This window comes from Schistocerca cancellata, chromosome 7 (assembly GCF_023864275.1).
Source record: "Schistocerca cancellata isolate TAMUIC-IGC-003103 chromosome 7, iqSchCanc2.1, whole genome shotgun sequence".
Lineage (NCBI taxonomy): Eukaryota > Metazoa > Arthropoda > Insecta > Orthoptera > Acrididae > Schistocerca > Schistocerca cancellata.
The window spans coordinates 33,095,608-33,112,604 of record NC_064632.1 but is presented as its reverse complement, the minus strand read 5'-3'; the positions used below and the strand labels follow the sequence as shown (position 1 = coordinate 33,112,604).

The window sequence follows — 16,997 nt, the reverse complement described above, 5'->3', positions numbered from 1 at the left end:
TGAGCATCTACAGAAAGAAGTAGGACAGTAAAATACCACTAGGTGCTAAGTGGTTGGACATTCACAACTCTTCACAGAATGTGAGGTTCAGAGGCTTGTTTGCTCTGTAAAGTAGGATCTCTGCTGAAAAAGCACCACGCTGGTGCACATACAAGTATTCAGGAGCACACTGTCCATCGTACATTACAGAAAATGGAGCTCCGCAGCAGACCACCCCTGTGTGTTCCCATGTTGACCCAACTACATCGCCAGTTACAACTGCAGTGCAGTGGGCATGGCACCATCAGGATGCGACTGTCAATCAATGGAAATGTGTCAGCTCTTTGGATGAACCACATTTTTCCTACACTAGGTCATTTGCTGTCTCCACAAACATTGTCATCGAGGTGAAAGGTAGCTTGAAACATGCAGCACACCACAGACGAAGGCTGGTGGGAGCGGTACTATGCTATGGGAAACATTCACCTGCACTTGCATGGGACCTGTGGTAGTAATTGAACACACGCTGATGGCTGTGAACCACCTGCATCCCTTCATGCTTGATGTCTTCCCTGACGGTTATGTCATCTTTCAGCGACTCATAGCCAGAACCGTGCTACAGTGATTTGAGGAGCATTACAGTGAACTCACATTGATGTTCCGGAGATCAAACTCGCCTGATGTAAATCCTCTGGAACCCACCTGGGTCGCTATCGGACACCATCACCATTTACGGAAATCAGGAGCCCACTATTTACGTGAATTACATTACCAGTGCATAGACATCTAATGCCTCATACTTCCATAAACCTACCAACAAATTGACGGATCCCTGATATGCAAAATCAGTCATGTATTTTGTTTCAAAGATGGACAAACAAGCTATTAAGCAGGTGGTCATAATGTTTTGGCTTATCAGCATATTTATGCCAATAGTAGTGTTGAAGCACGAAATTTGAAGATTTTTAGAAATTTTTGTATAAAATATTCTGTACCTGTAAGTCTGGTTAGATCTACAGCATCACGTTTTTGCACGACAGGCCTTGGCAAGATGAGGAGAAATGGAGTTACTCTAGAAGTTGTCCCTGTCTGATATTGATACATTAATTTCTTTATAGAAATGTAATGATTCTGAAACAAATCATGTTCTTGAACAATTCAAACTCACCATTTTAAAGGCCAAACAAAAAATTGTCATCACCAACAGAATATTTCCACTTATTTTCCAATATCTGAAGAAATTGAATTTGAAGACGGCAGTAATAACAAGAAATATCTTCCAACTATTTTCAGAACATAAGAAGAAAGAAGGGGATTTTCACTTGGAGTTCATTGCCAGGTATGCCAGATACTATTGCAAATTGTGGAAAATGTGAAAAATATGCTATTTACAACATAAAATCAAGAACTCATTCAAAGTGTTCCCAATGTAAGATTTTTCTATGTGTCAGTGAGAGAGAGAGTTGTTTTTATCAAAACCACCTCTCGTAAGGAACGTTTTTTGATGACTGGACCATTATGACCTGACAGGACTCCAAAGTCCCTTTCTGAAAAATTAAAATAAAAGACCAAAAAATATATGTCTCCAGTTTTCTATCTACTACAGCAATTTCCAACCTGTCACAATGTTAATACCAAAGACAAAAATGTACATTTGTCCATTGTGACAGTCAAGGTATGGTATTTCTATAATGGATTACCTGGAAAAAGTGTTAAAAAACAAGAATATTTAGTGAAAATTGAGTTATGTAATTGTTAGGTACAATAACATTACTTACGACATGCTCAGTCAGAAGTTTGGGCAAAAGGGAAGTGTTGATCAACTATAGTAAGAAATGTGTAGGGTTTCAAAATGCTGGAAGAAAAATTTAAAAAGGGGAAAAAAATGGGGGGGGAGGCACCTCAGAATGATGTCAAATTTGAACATAATATTATTGAAGAAGGGGAAAATGTTATGGAAACAAAAAACATTTATCATAAGTTTTACCACTAGATGGCAGAATATGCAAAATAAAAGACTTGAGGTACACAGCTGTTCCCCAGTTCGCATCTGAGAGACTCAGCATGACTGTATCAATCCAGGATTGCATCCTGCTGATGAAGCTCTTTTACAAGAACACTGACTGTGTGCCAGCACTCTGAAGAAGTTGTGGACTCTCAAGGGTACGAAAAAAGGTGATGATACAATGTCTGATAAGGGTCTGGAGAAAATGATTACAAAATTGAAAAGACAGCTTTTTCAAAGTGTAATGTGGCAGAGGGAGGAAATCAACTGATCTTACATCAGTAGATCTGGTCACAGAATTGCACAACAGGTTGAGCAGTGGTATGTAAACATGCAATGTACAGGGAGATACCAGAATTTTGCAAATGCCTGTGAGTGCGGTGCATAAAATCCTATAAAACATCTTGCATTGCTATCCATACAGAATTACCCAGGCTCTGGTGTTGCTTCATGCTGACCTGCCAGTAGCACCAACATTTGCTCTAGGCATGGTCCATATCAGTTGAGGTAGGCTAGGATTAAATCTTAACTTCACAGTCTCGAATAGTATTGAATTTAGCATATGTTAAAATGAAGGACTAAGTAAGGAACACGTATTTTTTTTGTTTTCTCAAAAAAAAAAAAAAAAATAAAATAAAAAAAAAATAAAACAAATCTGCTCCAAGATACAGCCCTCCAAAGATGACACTGCGCATACCATTTTGAAGATGTGAACTTTGGAAAAAATTTTAAAATGCTGTATCTCTGGAACAGTTCTAGATATTTTGATGTTTTTTTTTATTTGAAAGGTAATTGCTTTATGATTACAAAGAAATCCTCCATTTGGACTTATCTGTTAAAGGTCTTTTACTATAGAATTCTGAACTTTTTTTTTATAATTTATGGAATTTGTTTTTTTTTCTTCCAAAATGCCAATCCATAAAATTTTGATTTTTTTTTTCTGTTGATTGGTACCATATAGTTAAACATTCCCTGGAAAGGAGAGCTTCCAGTTTTAGGTTGAACAGGTTTTATAAACAATTAAAATTTTTGTCATACCTGTTTTATTACCGCATTATCACATAACAGACTCATAAAAATCAAAACCTAGCCTTATTCAACATAATTTTAGTTTTGAAAGATGAGTACGAGACTCATTTTTCAAGCATTTTAAATGGTTCGAAAATGTATGTGAAAGGTCCAAAGACTTAAAGGTTTCAATTTATACAGCTTCTGTGCACTCTGTTTTGTACTGAAATTAGCCAGTGAATGAATTAAAAATGTGTTCCACTGCTTCAGTATCTTCCTTCGATATACAGTGATGCCTTCCAGTGTTTTGAAGATTGTGAACAGGAAGTGAGTACTGATGGTGTTGTTGCTGTCCTTCAGCTGGAAACCTATATCCAGCAGCTGGTCCATGTGGTAGCATAAAGTTCACTACAATTTTGTTTAACTCATAACTGGTGTCTATAGTCTCTGCAACCCACAAGTCTCAGTCATACACACACATCACAAACATTCCCCTTCTCAGGTTGTGAATCTGAATATTATCTTACTGTTTCTGAGGTGTTGGCTGAACAAACAAATTTTTTTTCTTTCTTACTCTTTAAAGTGCGTGCAATATGAGTTCGCCCATCACTTTGAGTCCAAAAATGTGTCTTCTGAATTCCTTTCACAGGAGTAGTTTGTTTGGACCATTCTTATTTTTTCTGCTCATGGAATTCTTCTATTTCCTCTTTGGACAAAAGAATGATGGCTGTGGATGTGTAAGATTTCATGACTTTCGTAAAATCCTCAACATTCTGAATCACAGCTGTATTTGGTATGGAATGATTATGTTTTGTAGCATGGTGCTTCAGCAGGCCTCCTACACCATCACAAGGCCCAGTAGCACTGTATACTCAGTCAGTTGGTACAAGCGACTAACTCAGTTCAAACAGCTGGTAACAATTTTTAAAATGACTAGGTGCACTATCAGGAATAACGATGATCTTCTCTGCCCCTGTCTGCAGTTGAAGAATTTTGTGCATTGCTAGCAAATCATGTGCTTAGTCATGTCCTGTGTCATCACTTATAACTGCAACACTTGTGGTATTGTTTTGAAAATGTGTCACTACTGTAAAAATTGAAACCTGTTCATTACTCCAATGATACCCTTGTACTTCTTGTGGAAGAATTACAGGCCAGTTCTCAGCAAAATCACAGTGAAGCATTAAACATAGCTCTTCAGCCCGTAGACATCCTTTCACTTCCGCAGTGTGTTGTAGCAATATCTTCAGATGCTGGTGTGTTACCGCTTTCACTGACTACTTAACAACTTCATCAATGAAACTGTCAAAGGCAACCGTTTTCTTAATTAGTTTACTTTCCTCCCATGTTGCATATGTAATTTCTGCAGAGTTATCTTCCAGGTCAAGTGTCTGTAAAAACAGTCCTCCCTTCCCAGGGCAGTCACCACATTCTTGAAACAAACAAGTCTCTCACATATGTCACATGCTCCAGTAAGTTCTCCAAAGTTACCGCACAAAGTTCAAAATTCGCGTAGTACACATATAAACCGACATCTCTAGGTGGGTGTGGAATTACCTATTTACCTTGTAGTGCATAAAATTTTGTTCTTCCAATATGAGAAGTTGTATAGTTGCTCTTATAAATTGCAAAAGTTTCTATAATACTGCACGTCATGCACCTCTTCACCTTCACAACTTTTTGACCTTCAATTGTTACAATTATAGTGTCTTTTTTGTTGCCACTCTGGTGAGAACAGTCCCATTTATCTTCCAGATAAAATGGCTGCACTATTTGAACTTGGACTGCTTGTACAGTATGACCATAATAGGGATCTGGTCTTCCAAACACTCCTTTTAGAGACCTCACATTTCTTGATTTGTCTACCATGTACTTTGATACTGATGGAAATGGTTCAAAATTGTTTTCCTTGAAAATGTCTCTGGAATAATAGTTAAAACTTACACATTTTCACTGTAGGATGCACAATATTCAACAGCTGAATTGATATTTTTGAAAAATTCCTGGCAACAGGTGCAAGAGTGCTTTGGTTCACTTTCTTCTGAAGCTGGAATTTCTACTTTGAAGAGTGTGGTCAGTTTTGTTGTAGTGTATTCATCCATAGCTTTAGTAATTTCTCTGCACTTTCTTGATGCATAGAGCTTATGACTCAACTTCACTGCCCACAGTTTCTTAACAGGACTAACACCTACCTTGTATTGCTTCCTTCCACTGTTTCGAACACCCGATATTTTAAAGGTGAGTGGGAGAAATGAATACGCCCTACTGCGCATCACCTATTTGTATGTGCAGGTAAAGAAAAACAGTTATGAGAAAAAGATGGAACCGGCGGCAGACAAATACCTGCTGTATGGTCCACAGTGTTTCCGTGTACAAGTCGAGAAGAACATGGAAAGTTTATGTAGTATTCTGTGCTCTTTAGTGCCTGTGTTGATTATAAAAAGACTAATGAACAATTGAATATAGATTTCTATGTTCATTCATGTATTGGACTCACTTGAGGCTAGAGGCTTTTGAATTACTTCATGTCTTGGCTATGAACGAAGCAAGATACATGTATTCTGTTTGAATATGTGTAAATGAGTCTAATGTTTAAGGAATACATTAGCTTACAGAAGTTATTGCCTGCGAAAGTTGAAAATATAAAGTGATTGAACTGAAAAGCATTCTATGAGTACCCAAATTATTTCAAGAATAGAGAAGTAGTTTAATAAATTCCTCTAACCAGCTATAGTCTTAGAAGAAGCTTTTGGGAAAATGACATAACTGATTACCCAGAGAAGAGGATCGGCTACACACAATATGCAAGTTAACTGATTTGAGACACACGTGAGCCTTGCAACTCAATACCACACTGTCGCTTGTCATCCGTAAAACGTTAGAACCTCTGTAGTTGACTGATTCAGGGTATTTAATTCTTCCTCTATTGATGTAAAATCTGCATCATCTGCACCATGGGAGGCTTCACCTTGTTCAGATATTATCATTGTTGTTATTCTGTCAAAACATTTAGAACACAGAAAGTCGTCACTGGAAACATCCGCACTTTGAAACAGTCTGCAAATGAGAACACTTATTCCCAACCTGAACAGAGTTTTTTGTCTTGTATATCACTCTTTTATCGATACATAAATAGTCTGCAAACTTCACAACAGTCCTTTTCACAAAACACACTGTAACTGTGTCAACTGGCAAATTCCTCAGAAAAACACAGAACTCGTTGGATGGTCTCAGATTTCTTTAGAAGCCTCTTCAGTAAACCAATTAGCACTGAACAACTACAATGAAGAAACCTGCACTGAACAACCACGACAAAGAAACTGACAAGAAACTACAACAAAGTGTAAGAAATATCTGCAACAACGAAAGTGAAAAGAGATAACTGCAACAAAGCAAGTGATAAGAAATAACTACAACAAAGACAACAGAAATAAACATTGTAACAAAGAAATTAGTAAGAAACAACTTCAACGAAGACATACATTACCCTTGAAAAAAAAAATTAAATAAAACATGTCCAACTTAAAAGTGGAAGGTCTCCTTTACAGAGAAAATAGTACTACATGGTACTAATCAACAGAAAAAAAATATAACTTTCCTGGATTGGCATTTTTGAAAAAAATTTTTTTTCTTTAAACTATAAAAATAATTCAAAACAGTAAAACAACTTTGACAGATATGTCCAAACAGAGGATACCATTGTAATCATAAAGCAATTATCTTTCAAATAAAAAAAACTCTAACAAAATATGTAGAACGGTTACAGAATACATTTAAAAAAAAATTACCAAAATTCACATCTTCAAAATGGTGTTCCCAGAGTCATCTTTGGATGCCTGTATCTCAGGGCAGGAATTTTTTTGGTGAAAACAAAAAAATATGTTTTCCTTACTTACTCTTTTAACGTAAGGTAAATTCAATAATATCCGAGTCTATGAAGGCACCCCCCCCCCCCCCCCCCCCCCGGCCTGAAGTGATACGGATTATGCCTCTAGCATTTTTTACTTGCACGGAAGTGGAAAATGAATGCCCACAGAACATTCTGTGGATGAATACAGCCCATTTCCATCTTCAAGAACATGTCAATACACAGAAAATCCACTCGCACATCAACCAGCACCACTTCATTTTGCAAAGGTAACTGTGTGGTGCAGGTTGAGAGCATCATATATCGTAGGGCCATATTTTTTAAAGGAGATGGGTCCTGTTACTTGTACCATCACTGGTAAACACAACGAGAGTCTTTTGTGCACGAACATTTTTCTAACCCTTCAACAGTGTGGGTGTTTGGGTAGGATCATTTTTATAAAAAATGGCACTCCTCCACAAGGTGCACAGCCAGTGAAGCAGCTGCTGCAGAGGCACTGTGGAAATGCTAGAATTATCAGCCATCACTTCCCATCAGCTTGGCTGTCCCGATCATATTTTGTTAATCCATGTGACTTCTAGCTGTGGTATTGTCCGAAAGATCATATGATCAGTGTTCCGATTACAAACATAGCTGAATTGAAGGCATGCATTGTGTAGCACATTCTGAAAATGACCCCTTAGACACTCTTATCTCTTGTGGAGCATGTTGTTTCTCGATTTCAACTTGTGGCAGAAAACGGTGGTCAGCATATTGAACATCTTCAGCCAGTCTCACAACAATTAAAAAATGATTTCATCATTGCTTCTTATGTTTTTTCTTCCTCAGGATGATTCGGAATTGATTTCATTGAAATAAGAAAGTACTTGTAGTAAAAATGAATGATGAGGAAAGTAATTATGTTGTTTTTAGATAAGAATGCAAATAATTCATCTCTGAGACCACCCATTACATGAATAGGATAAGTTATCAATAAATGGGACTATGGACTTGCTGTAGTACTGGACTTACAACGAAGGGAAGATTATTTGATTTGGAAGTCCAGCATCTAGACGTAAATGGAATGCAGGAGAGAGAAGCTTAAGTCATCAGGCGGTGGAAAAACTGTTGACAAATTTTAATATCAATACCAGCTTAATTTTTAGTTAAACTATGGCACTAAATTTCTAGTTATAATCAATTTTCACAATAGATGAGAGCTTGCTAAAATGAAATAGAAAAGCTGTCACAGTTTTATATCATTATGTCTATAAGCATGGAATCTTAAGGCTCACAGCATGGAATATTTATTTATTTATTTAACCAGTGTCACATTAAGAACAATGTAGAAAAAGACAGATTGCTACTTACTGTAAAGAAGACACATCAAGTTGCAGACAGGCACAATTAAATATAAAGCTTTTGTCTGCAACTTGACGTGTTCTTTATAGTAAGTAGCAATCTGTCTTTTCCTACATTGTTGATATTCCTACCTAGAGTTTTTATTGGAATACACATGTAGCTTTTTATGGGTAAAACTGATGACTACTGATTTGACTACTCAATGAAAGCTAGAAAACAATTTTAATACCGCTTCTTATAGCAAGTTAATTCACAATAATAATACTCAAATCCTAGAAGTAAACATGGGCTGTGGGGCAACACACCACTTTTTGCAGTCACTGTCTTATTTTCAAACAATCCAGGATGGAATGTAACAATATTATGAATAATGTTTTATTTTCTCTACTTAGGCAGCAGTTCAAATCTGTAATGTATGTAGCCACTTGTGACCTCAGTTTCTATGATAAATTACCATATTTACTCGAATCTAAGCCGCACTCGAATCTAAGTCTCACCTGAAAAATGAGACTCGAAATCAAGGGAAAAAAATTTTCCCGAATCTAAGCCGCACCTGAAATTTGAGACTCGAAATTCAAGGGGAGAGAAATGTTTTAGGCCATCTCCAAATCAAAACAAAGTTGGTCTATTGTAATATGAAACACAATTTAGGTCAAATGAATGACGATACAGCTACAGTAGTTTGGTTCGAGTCGTAAGCTTAGCAGTTAAGGTTTACCAGGTAGCCATTGCTATGCGTCAGGCGCTCCGTCTATATTTATATGGGTACCCCTCCTTTTTCACGTGCTTCATCTGGTTTGAATTGATTGCTTATTTTTCTTTGATCTGATAAGTGCCGTTTTCTTTGTTATAGGTGTTTACGTCACTCTAAGCTGAAAATGCATTACTGTACTGTGTCATGCATTGTTTGTCGCATTCTGATAGTGCGTGTTTACGGCCTGTCGCCACTCTTGGCATGGCTTGCTTTTGTGCGCGCTACCGCTGCTTAAAAAAAAAAAAAAAAACAGAGAGAGAGAGAGAGAGAGAGAGAGAGAGAGAGAGAGAGAGAGAGAGAGAGAGAGAGGAATCGCCTCATTAACGAAACAATAGCAAGAGACTGCTATTTGTTGTTACTTAAACTACTGCTTTCTTTGATTATGATCAACAAGAACCAAATAATAGACTGCGTATGATAGATGATGTTCTGAACGAAAGTTTAGCGAAAATTTTTCTCCGTTTGAAAATCTTTACAGACGCCTCTTTTGTACATTACATTCTGCACAGAAATTAGAGTCATCTTAGATTTAAAAATCTAGTCAATTGCCGTGCTTCATTTCTGACTGTATCACTATTAGGCATAAGAATAATACGAATAAAAACATGACATTACATGTATATTCTTCCGCGTTTGCTGTTGTCTCACTCTAGTTTCGTAGTTTATTAAGCAGACAGGATTTAAATAAGATAGCAGCAAACACGAAACAATACATGGCAAAATGTTTATATTCGTATTATTCTTATGGTGAAGAGAATACTGCATGTGATTCACAATTCATAAAAGTTCCTATTAGCAACCATCTCTTCTCACAAGTAGGAAAAAATTCAGAATGTATAATTGGCCATATTGACAAACATCCCAAACAGTCCTGGCAGTCGGATTTTCGTAGTGCTTTGAAATGCTGCTACATTCAAAGATGAACAATAAGGGATTTGTATTTACTTTGTTGGATAATGTACAAAAATGCAGTGGTCGAAACTCGGGGCGGAGGAAAGAAGCTCGTCTTCCACCATTTTTTTTTTTAATTTATTTACTGACGCAGAGGTTTTGGCGCCAGTATTTGTCTTTGTGTCTACAAAGCATGCCTGTGTAGCACTACATAATAGATATGTTCGACGGCAGAAGTTAGTTGTGGCGGCACCCACCAACATTTTTCAGAACTTCCGCTTGCTTTGCACTCGATTCTAAGCCGCAGGCGGTTTTTTGGATTACAAAAACCGGAAAAAAGTGCGGGTTAGATTTCAGTAAATACGGTAAACTCTAGGGCTCCTTTCCATCTTTCCCAAAGGTAACATAGCTGTCTTGTTTTACATTGTGGTTTTTGATATTAAACTGGTACTGCATCTTCATGGCCACGGTGAAGTACTAATATGAACATATGCTGAACATGAACATTAGTAGTTAATAAAAAATATTGGTGAAACTCAATACTATCAATGTAGTGATAAGTGAAAGCAGCAGTATTTTTACCTGTAAATACTAATATTCCCACACAATTCCTGCTGATTCACTTAGTATTCCCCCAGGAACCAACTGATTACTGTGAGAGCTGTTTCATGTGAATGTGGATCATGAACTAGACAATCTGATGCTCCAGTGGTCTGGTTTGTTACACCAATGGCCTCAAATCTTTAGAAAGTGCAGCTCTTCTGGAAATATGTATAATGAAACATAAACAGTATAACGAAATGTAAGCTTATGGGTTAACAACATCTTTCCTGCATGCTGTGTCCCTTGTACAAGACAGGAGCCTGGAAACCTGCAACACACCTGTGTCCCGCGAGCGGGCATGCTTCAGCTATGATTTACCACAATAAGCACAGGTGCCTGCAAGCCAAACACCAATCTGCGCTTGTCCCACATGTCGGTAAATGTTCCAAACAACACCGTCATCAACAACAGCAACATGCCAATTTGTTGTCCACAAAGTCTCGGGCAGCAGCCACAATACGTGCCAAGTCCACTGCCAGTATAGTACACTTCCACGAGTGCTGCACTGCGACCACAGGCACTATTTTCCTATGACGTGTCACATGCTTGCCAGCAGTTCGCACTTTATCCGCGCACGGTGACAGTATTTATGCTGGCACCCGAACACAGTTCGGCATTTTGTTCACAGCTATTGAACCGGTTACTCTGTCAATTTCTCTGGGCCAGGGACCTGCTGCACCTGCAGCTCATCAATCGGAGCTCTCATCGGGAATCGTCATCCGTCACTTGCAGTGTTTATCCTCTACTTCCTAACAAGCTTAGGACAATGACAGTTATCTCTTCAGACTTTGGCCTTATGCCACCTATGCGCATACGGTTTCCCTATGCTGAGACCATGACTGATTGTGTAATTAACTTCTGAACAATCCATGTGATTCTGGACTTGAACATGTCCGTTGCTCACTTTGGCCTTCAGTCAGTTTATTATTATTTGTCTTCCTTGTTTTGGACACTCCATGAAGGACACTTATGATTTATAATATTCAAATAAAACTACTCTACATTGTTTATTGGGCAGAGTTTTCATCCTGCCTCCAGTTGCACAATACATATCACGATATGTGTGTCGACATACCACTGTCAACTCTTGAAAAGACTAGTTTCTTTATCTGCTGTCAAATTACTGTATTTACTCAAATGTAAGATAAGCTGTTTTTTTTTTCCTTTTTAAAATTCATTGTTCAAAATAAAATACAGGGTCATTCATTTGCAAATAGCTTTGGTACATGAAGTAAATGTTTTTATATTCTGAAACACTCACTGTTGTTTTGATTTAAAATTTAATTACATTTTGAGTCTGTTAACTTCACTGCCAAAGCTGTGTGGATGGTAATTTGTAGTTACCAATATATAGATATAATGCATTTGCCGATCACAGCTGAGTCTCAAACCTAAAACAATGCTAACATTAAGTTAATGGTTATTAACAAACCAGAGGTCACTAACATTTGTACAGCAGAAAGAAAATTTGATGTCACAGAAGCAAATATTTGTACATGGCTTCAGAAGAATACAGTAAAGAATGCAACTTCTACATGCAAAACTTTCAGGGGAAGTAAACAGGAATGCAAAGGATCAGAATGACGGCACTGGTGATTCATATAAGACTATTTGTAATTTGGAATAGAATTTGTTAAAACCAAAAAGGAAACATCTTCAAAAAATAATATTGCATTCTCGATTGGCTTCTATTTGGGTAAATAAGGTGTTTAACTATTACTCCATGGACACCTTTCTTGTCATACAATGCTTCTGCTCCTCTAAAAAGGTACTCACTGCAATTAAAGGAGATATTATATGAAAGCCCATTCTTATTATTTCACAGTTTGTACTGTGTCCTTGCATCTTGTGGAACTGAAGCAGCATAGAGTTTCTGAGCAATGAACACAGTCCCCTGCCACTATCCATCACATGTACATCTGATCCTTTTGCTCTCCAGATGCAAAATAAATAACTTTTGAGTTTCAAAATCTGATATTAAATGAATCTTCTGAAGCGAAAAAACTTGAGGTATACAAATGAATGAGCACATTACTACAATATGGGTATATAGTGACAATTAAAAAAAATTAGGAATTCTAATTCTTTACCCTGTGATTTCGTAACTGTTTTGTATTCTTGAAGCCCTTGCCACACGTATCACAGAGGAAAGGTCGCTCACTGCCATGGATTCGTTTATGCATGTTGATCAGCTTGCTGTAACTATAAGAAGTAATTAGTACAATTAAATTTCAGTCAGGAGACTGGGGTAATATTAAACAGGAAAAACCATTATCTACAAAATTCACAGTTCCTTTAATATTAAACTCGTTTCTTACAAACAACTGTTGTTTATTGCATTCCTTCACTTTCTTTCCAAAATCAGGCAATTGTAATTGAATTCTCTGTCCAACCTACACAGCTAGTACTGTGCTGTAGTGGTTTGAGGAGAACAATTATGAATTTGGTCCCAGACTGGCCACATATCAACCCCATCAAACATACCTAAGGTATCACTGAGTGACAGCTCTGAACTCATAAACTGATTTCTTATAAACTACAGGTATTGTGTTATTTGCGTATGGACATCTGATGCCTTCTATCAATGGCTACAAACCAAGCACCTGTAAAACCACTGTCATGATGAACTGCTGCTCTTTAACGTGCAATCAAAATGAGTAAACACAATTCTCTGTTTTGTCACGGCACAATTTCATTATTCTGACAATCTAACCCTGCACTTTTCATTGAGAGGTCAAGGTATTTATAGTTCACATACAGAGCTTCATTTAGACTGAAGAACCTCTATGACTTGGTAATATATTTTAATTGCAATTATCTGTATGAATGATTGTATCTAGAATTAACAGATATGAAAGCAGATGCAGTGCTTTATAATGGTTTAGCAAATAAAAATAAAGTAAACAATGACTGTAACCAAGAGCAAAGGATATTCTTTCCCAGAAAGGAGAACAACTGTTTAACAAATACACCATGGTTTAATTACAAGAATTCTGCTTCTGTCACTACAAATTAATGGTTTTCCTCTCTTTTACATTACCATGCCAATGTTCAGAAATCATAAGAGGAAACATCAATGACACTGAAAGTTTGAGAGCAGCCTGAACGCATACTCAGACAGCCAAGGTGACTGCTCTAAAGAAGCAGGAAATCTGGGTTGAAGTCCCAGCCCACACAAGTCTTCAATTATCACTACATAATCATTAACCACTGTAGCTTACACAAACATCGGGTAAGTAGTCCCCAATTTTTTATCTATCCTATTAAATAATTTCAACAATAATTACTTTCAGTTTGTTGCAAGAGGAGGAATAATTTTTTGGTGGTGTGCAGGTAATGTGGCTAAAATATTAATCCTACATAATACGATTAGTATTACCATCTATGCTGATGCATTATGGTTAGAGATACCCCTACCACTTGAAACTCTTGAAAGTGTGGAAGAAAATCAATGAGATTGAGTCACTTGGTACTAAAAGATGTAAATGAATTACAAACTGATCACCTTTATACACAGCAGCTCTGAATAATTTGTGCCAAATGATTGCTCACCACAGTAGAAAGAACAAATAAAACTTCATGGATTACAGTCATTGACTGATGATCAATCACTAACAGTTATGGGTATCAAAATTTATGACAAACTAAGCAGCAAGTTAGTTCCACAGCATATAATTGTCACTCGTGGACTGAACATGTACTGAAAGCCATTAAAAAAAAATTACTTATCAAGTTTTTTAATACTAATATAACAACATTTTAATCATGTTCATTACAAATGCCATCACTGTACGTGAAAAGTAATGGTCTTCACAAGCCTTTTTTTTTTCACACACATCAAAGAACTGATTTTATATATTACAAATACACTTTGTTAATAAATTATTTAGGAATAAAGGTAATCACTCAACAAATAGTACAGGTATTGAGCCCCTCCCCCACGCACACCACACACTTGCTTTACACCAACATTGTGCCAGCTGCATACACAATCCCAGCGTTGTGTATTTAGTTGCTGCAACATAGTTGTATGGATTTGTTTGTTTGTGTGTATGTGGGGGGGGGGGGGGGGGTGCACGCAAGCGCATGTGCATGTGTGTGCCAGCTGAAAAAATGATTTGCCCAAAAGTTAGAATGTTTTCAGTCTTGTTTATGTGCCTGCTGATGACTCAACGCCTCTGCTATTCAGTGAGTAGTTATCTTCACTTCTAAATTATTTACAGTCTGTTACAACTTTCCATTAACATAAAAACACACTTTGCTGGCATGATGTCAAACACTTCCTACGTCAAACCACACATCACTAATGAAATGTATCACATTAACCTAGTATTTTAAGAAAGCAAAGAAGATTCTACATACTAACCGTACCTTGTTGTTTTATAAGAGCACTGATCACAAGAAAATAGCTCCATATTTATTACATGTGTCCGCCATAAGTGTGTGCTCATTCCATTCCAATGGCAGTGAACATGGCTGCATTCTGGACAAGAGTACTGGGCACCATTATGGCATCGTCTGTGATACTCAATGTTTTCTAGAGAGCGCATACGGACTGCACAGTTGTCTATGTTACAGCTGGAAAGTATAAAACAAAATGGGGGAATACGTAATATTTGCAAAGAAGATTTCGAAAATGCCTATTATGTATTTTATTGGTGTATTTGTGTAGGCAGACAAAACTTCACTTCACAAGTGATATCTAAATCAAGCTGTAAACTGTCTTCCAGTTCACCATAGGTTATATAATCTCAGCATATTTTCTGTAGTATGCCTTGTTAGATTTGCTTTGCATTTTCAAACAGATCTGAATGAATATATACTTCACAAATAATACATGCTATGCAGCTGGTTAACACAATAATATCACCAACCTGTTTATAAGGACACAAAACCTCTTGGCACATTAAAACTAAGTGACAGTTCAGATTTGAACCTGGATTATTGCCTTTTAGATCCATTAAGGAACATAAGATATACTGACTTATGGAAGTACGAGGAATTGTTGTAACAGTCTTGACCTTCTCCACTCTCTTCCAAAATTATTTTAACTCTATGATATGGATTTCTAAGGTATTAAATATTGTGGTGTAATATTGAGCTGATTTTAATTCTCTTTTATGCCAATGCCTGATCACAAATGTATCAGTTGAAATATGTCTGCAATCATGCAATAGGATTAAAGAGAATTGAAATCAACGTTGCCTGGATTTCTGTTTCTCTTTGTTGCAATAACATTACAACTCATAATATTAAGATGCCTATAATCATTAATTTTGGGAAATCTTCGTAAATCTATATCTGGACAGCCAAACTAGGATATGAGCTTCACTATTCCTGAACCAAGTCAAGTGCTTTAACCACTGTCATTGGCCCTACTTCTCTCAGTAACAGAAATTTCTTTCCTTTTAACTACACAAACATTGTTTTTTGCCTTGTTTCACAAAATTTACTATTAATGTTACTGCACAACCTAGGTTTCGGGTTATAAGACCATTTTCAAGTACATTACTGAGTCCCACAGATGATAATGCACAGATAAGCATCATGATAAGGCAGAAATAGCCATCTCAACTTCTTAATGTATAGATCCATGGCTTAATGTAAAATTACTTGAATGACCATTTTTAGCAATTAAATATGGAATTACACAATATAGTAATTACACTAACATGACGGGACTAAAGTAATGCATCAGCAAAGAACTTTTTATCTGCTGATGGATTGAGGCCCAAAGTTTTATTTCTATCCTGGAGATATGATATAATCTAAAAAGGTGAATAACTGAATTGGGCTTGCTCATTTAATAATAGGTGTGCCCTCTTTCCTCTGTGTGTAAGACTTGTACATATATTATGTATTTGTGGTTATTGTTCAGGCAATTTTCCGCAAAGGTTGAATCAGGCTTCTTCAAGCTGCAGCTTCTATGATGTTTTTCTGCATCAGGCTTAAAGAAAAAAGTGTGTTTGTTTTGTTAATTTACAACATTTCACCAAGAAACCACACTTGATTCAATTAAAATAATTATTTCCTTTTAGATTATGAACAAGGTAATGTCTGAAGAAAGAGATGGCTACACCACATTTCTGTTTCTATAAAATAACAGGCTGAAGGAAATTAATGAATGTAAATGCAACATAAAAGACAGAAATGTGATCTCTGAATGTGGGAATATTGCAATAGAAGATGCACCCAAATTTCTGATACCTACAAGACAGACAAATCCCTAAATTGTTGATTCTGTACACTAACTGATTCTGCCCAGCTACCAGGCCTAGTTAAGATAAAGATACTGGAAGAATATTAATTTTCTCTTCTTGATTTCTTTGTCTGGTAGCTGCAATATACAAATAAATTTTAATTTCTGACAGTAGCTTACTGTTCTGAGAGAACCACCATTTTAACTTTCAACAAGCTCACAATACCTGTGGAAACAAATGTGAAGAAGTTGACATCTTCTCCTTTTTATCATTTATCGACATCACTTTCATTATGAAACACAGGTAGTATGGTCATTGTTTTTACACAGATTTTTGCCCTTAAATGGA

General features: G+C 36.7%; 1 protein-coding gene across 2 annotated transcripts in view; it reads right to left on the bottom strand.

The window, feature by feature from the left end:
- LOC126091902 (uncharacterized) overlaps positions 1-16,997 on the bottom strand; it is a 113,714-nt gene that overhangs the window by 53,053 nt on the left and 43,664 nt on the right. For both annotated transcript variants that reach the window (XR_007521279.1, XM_049907203.1), the window contains exons 5-6: positions 14,821-15,027; positions 12,540-12,651 (exon numbers count right to left, since the gene is read on the bottom strand). Coding sequence is in view for 1 of the 2 variants with exons in the window: in XM_049907203.1 (XP_049763160.1) it covers positions 12,540-12,651; positions 14,821-15,027 (319 nt within the window). In the remaining variant the exon portion in view is untranslated. The remainder of the gene's footprint in view (positions 1-12,539; positions 12,652-14,820; positions 15,028-16,997) is intronic.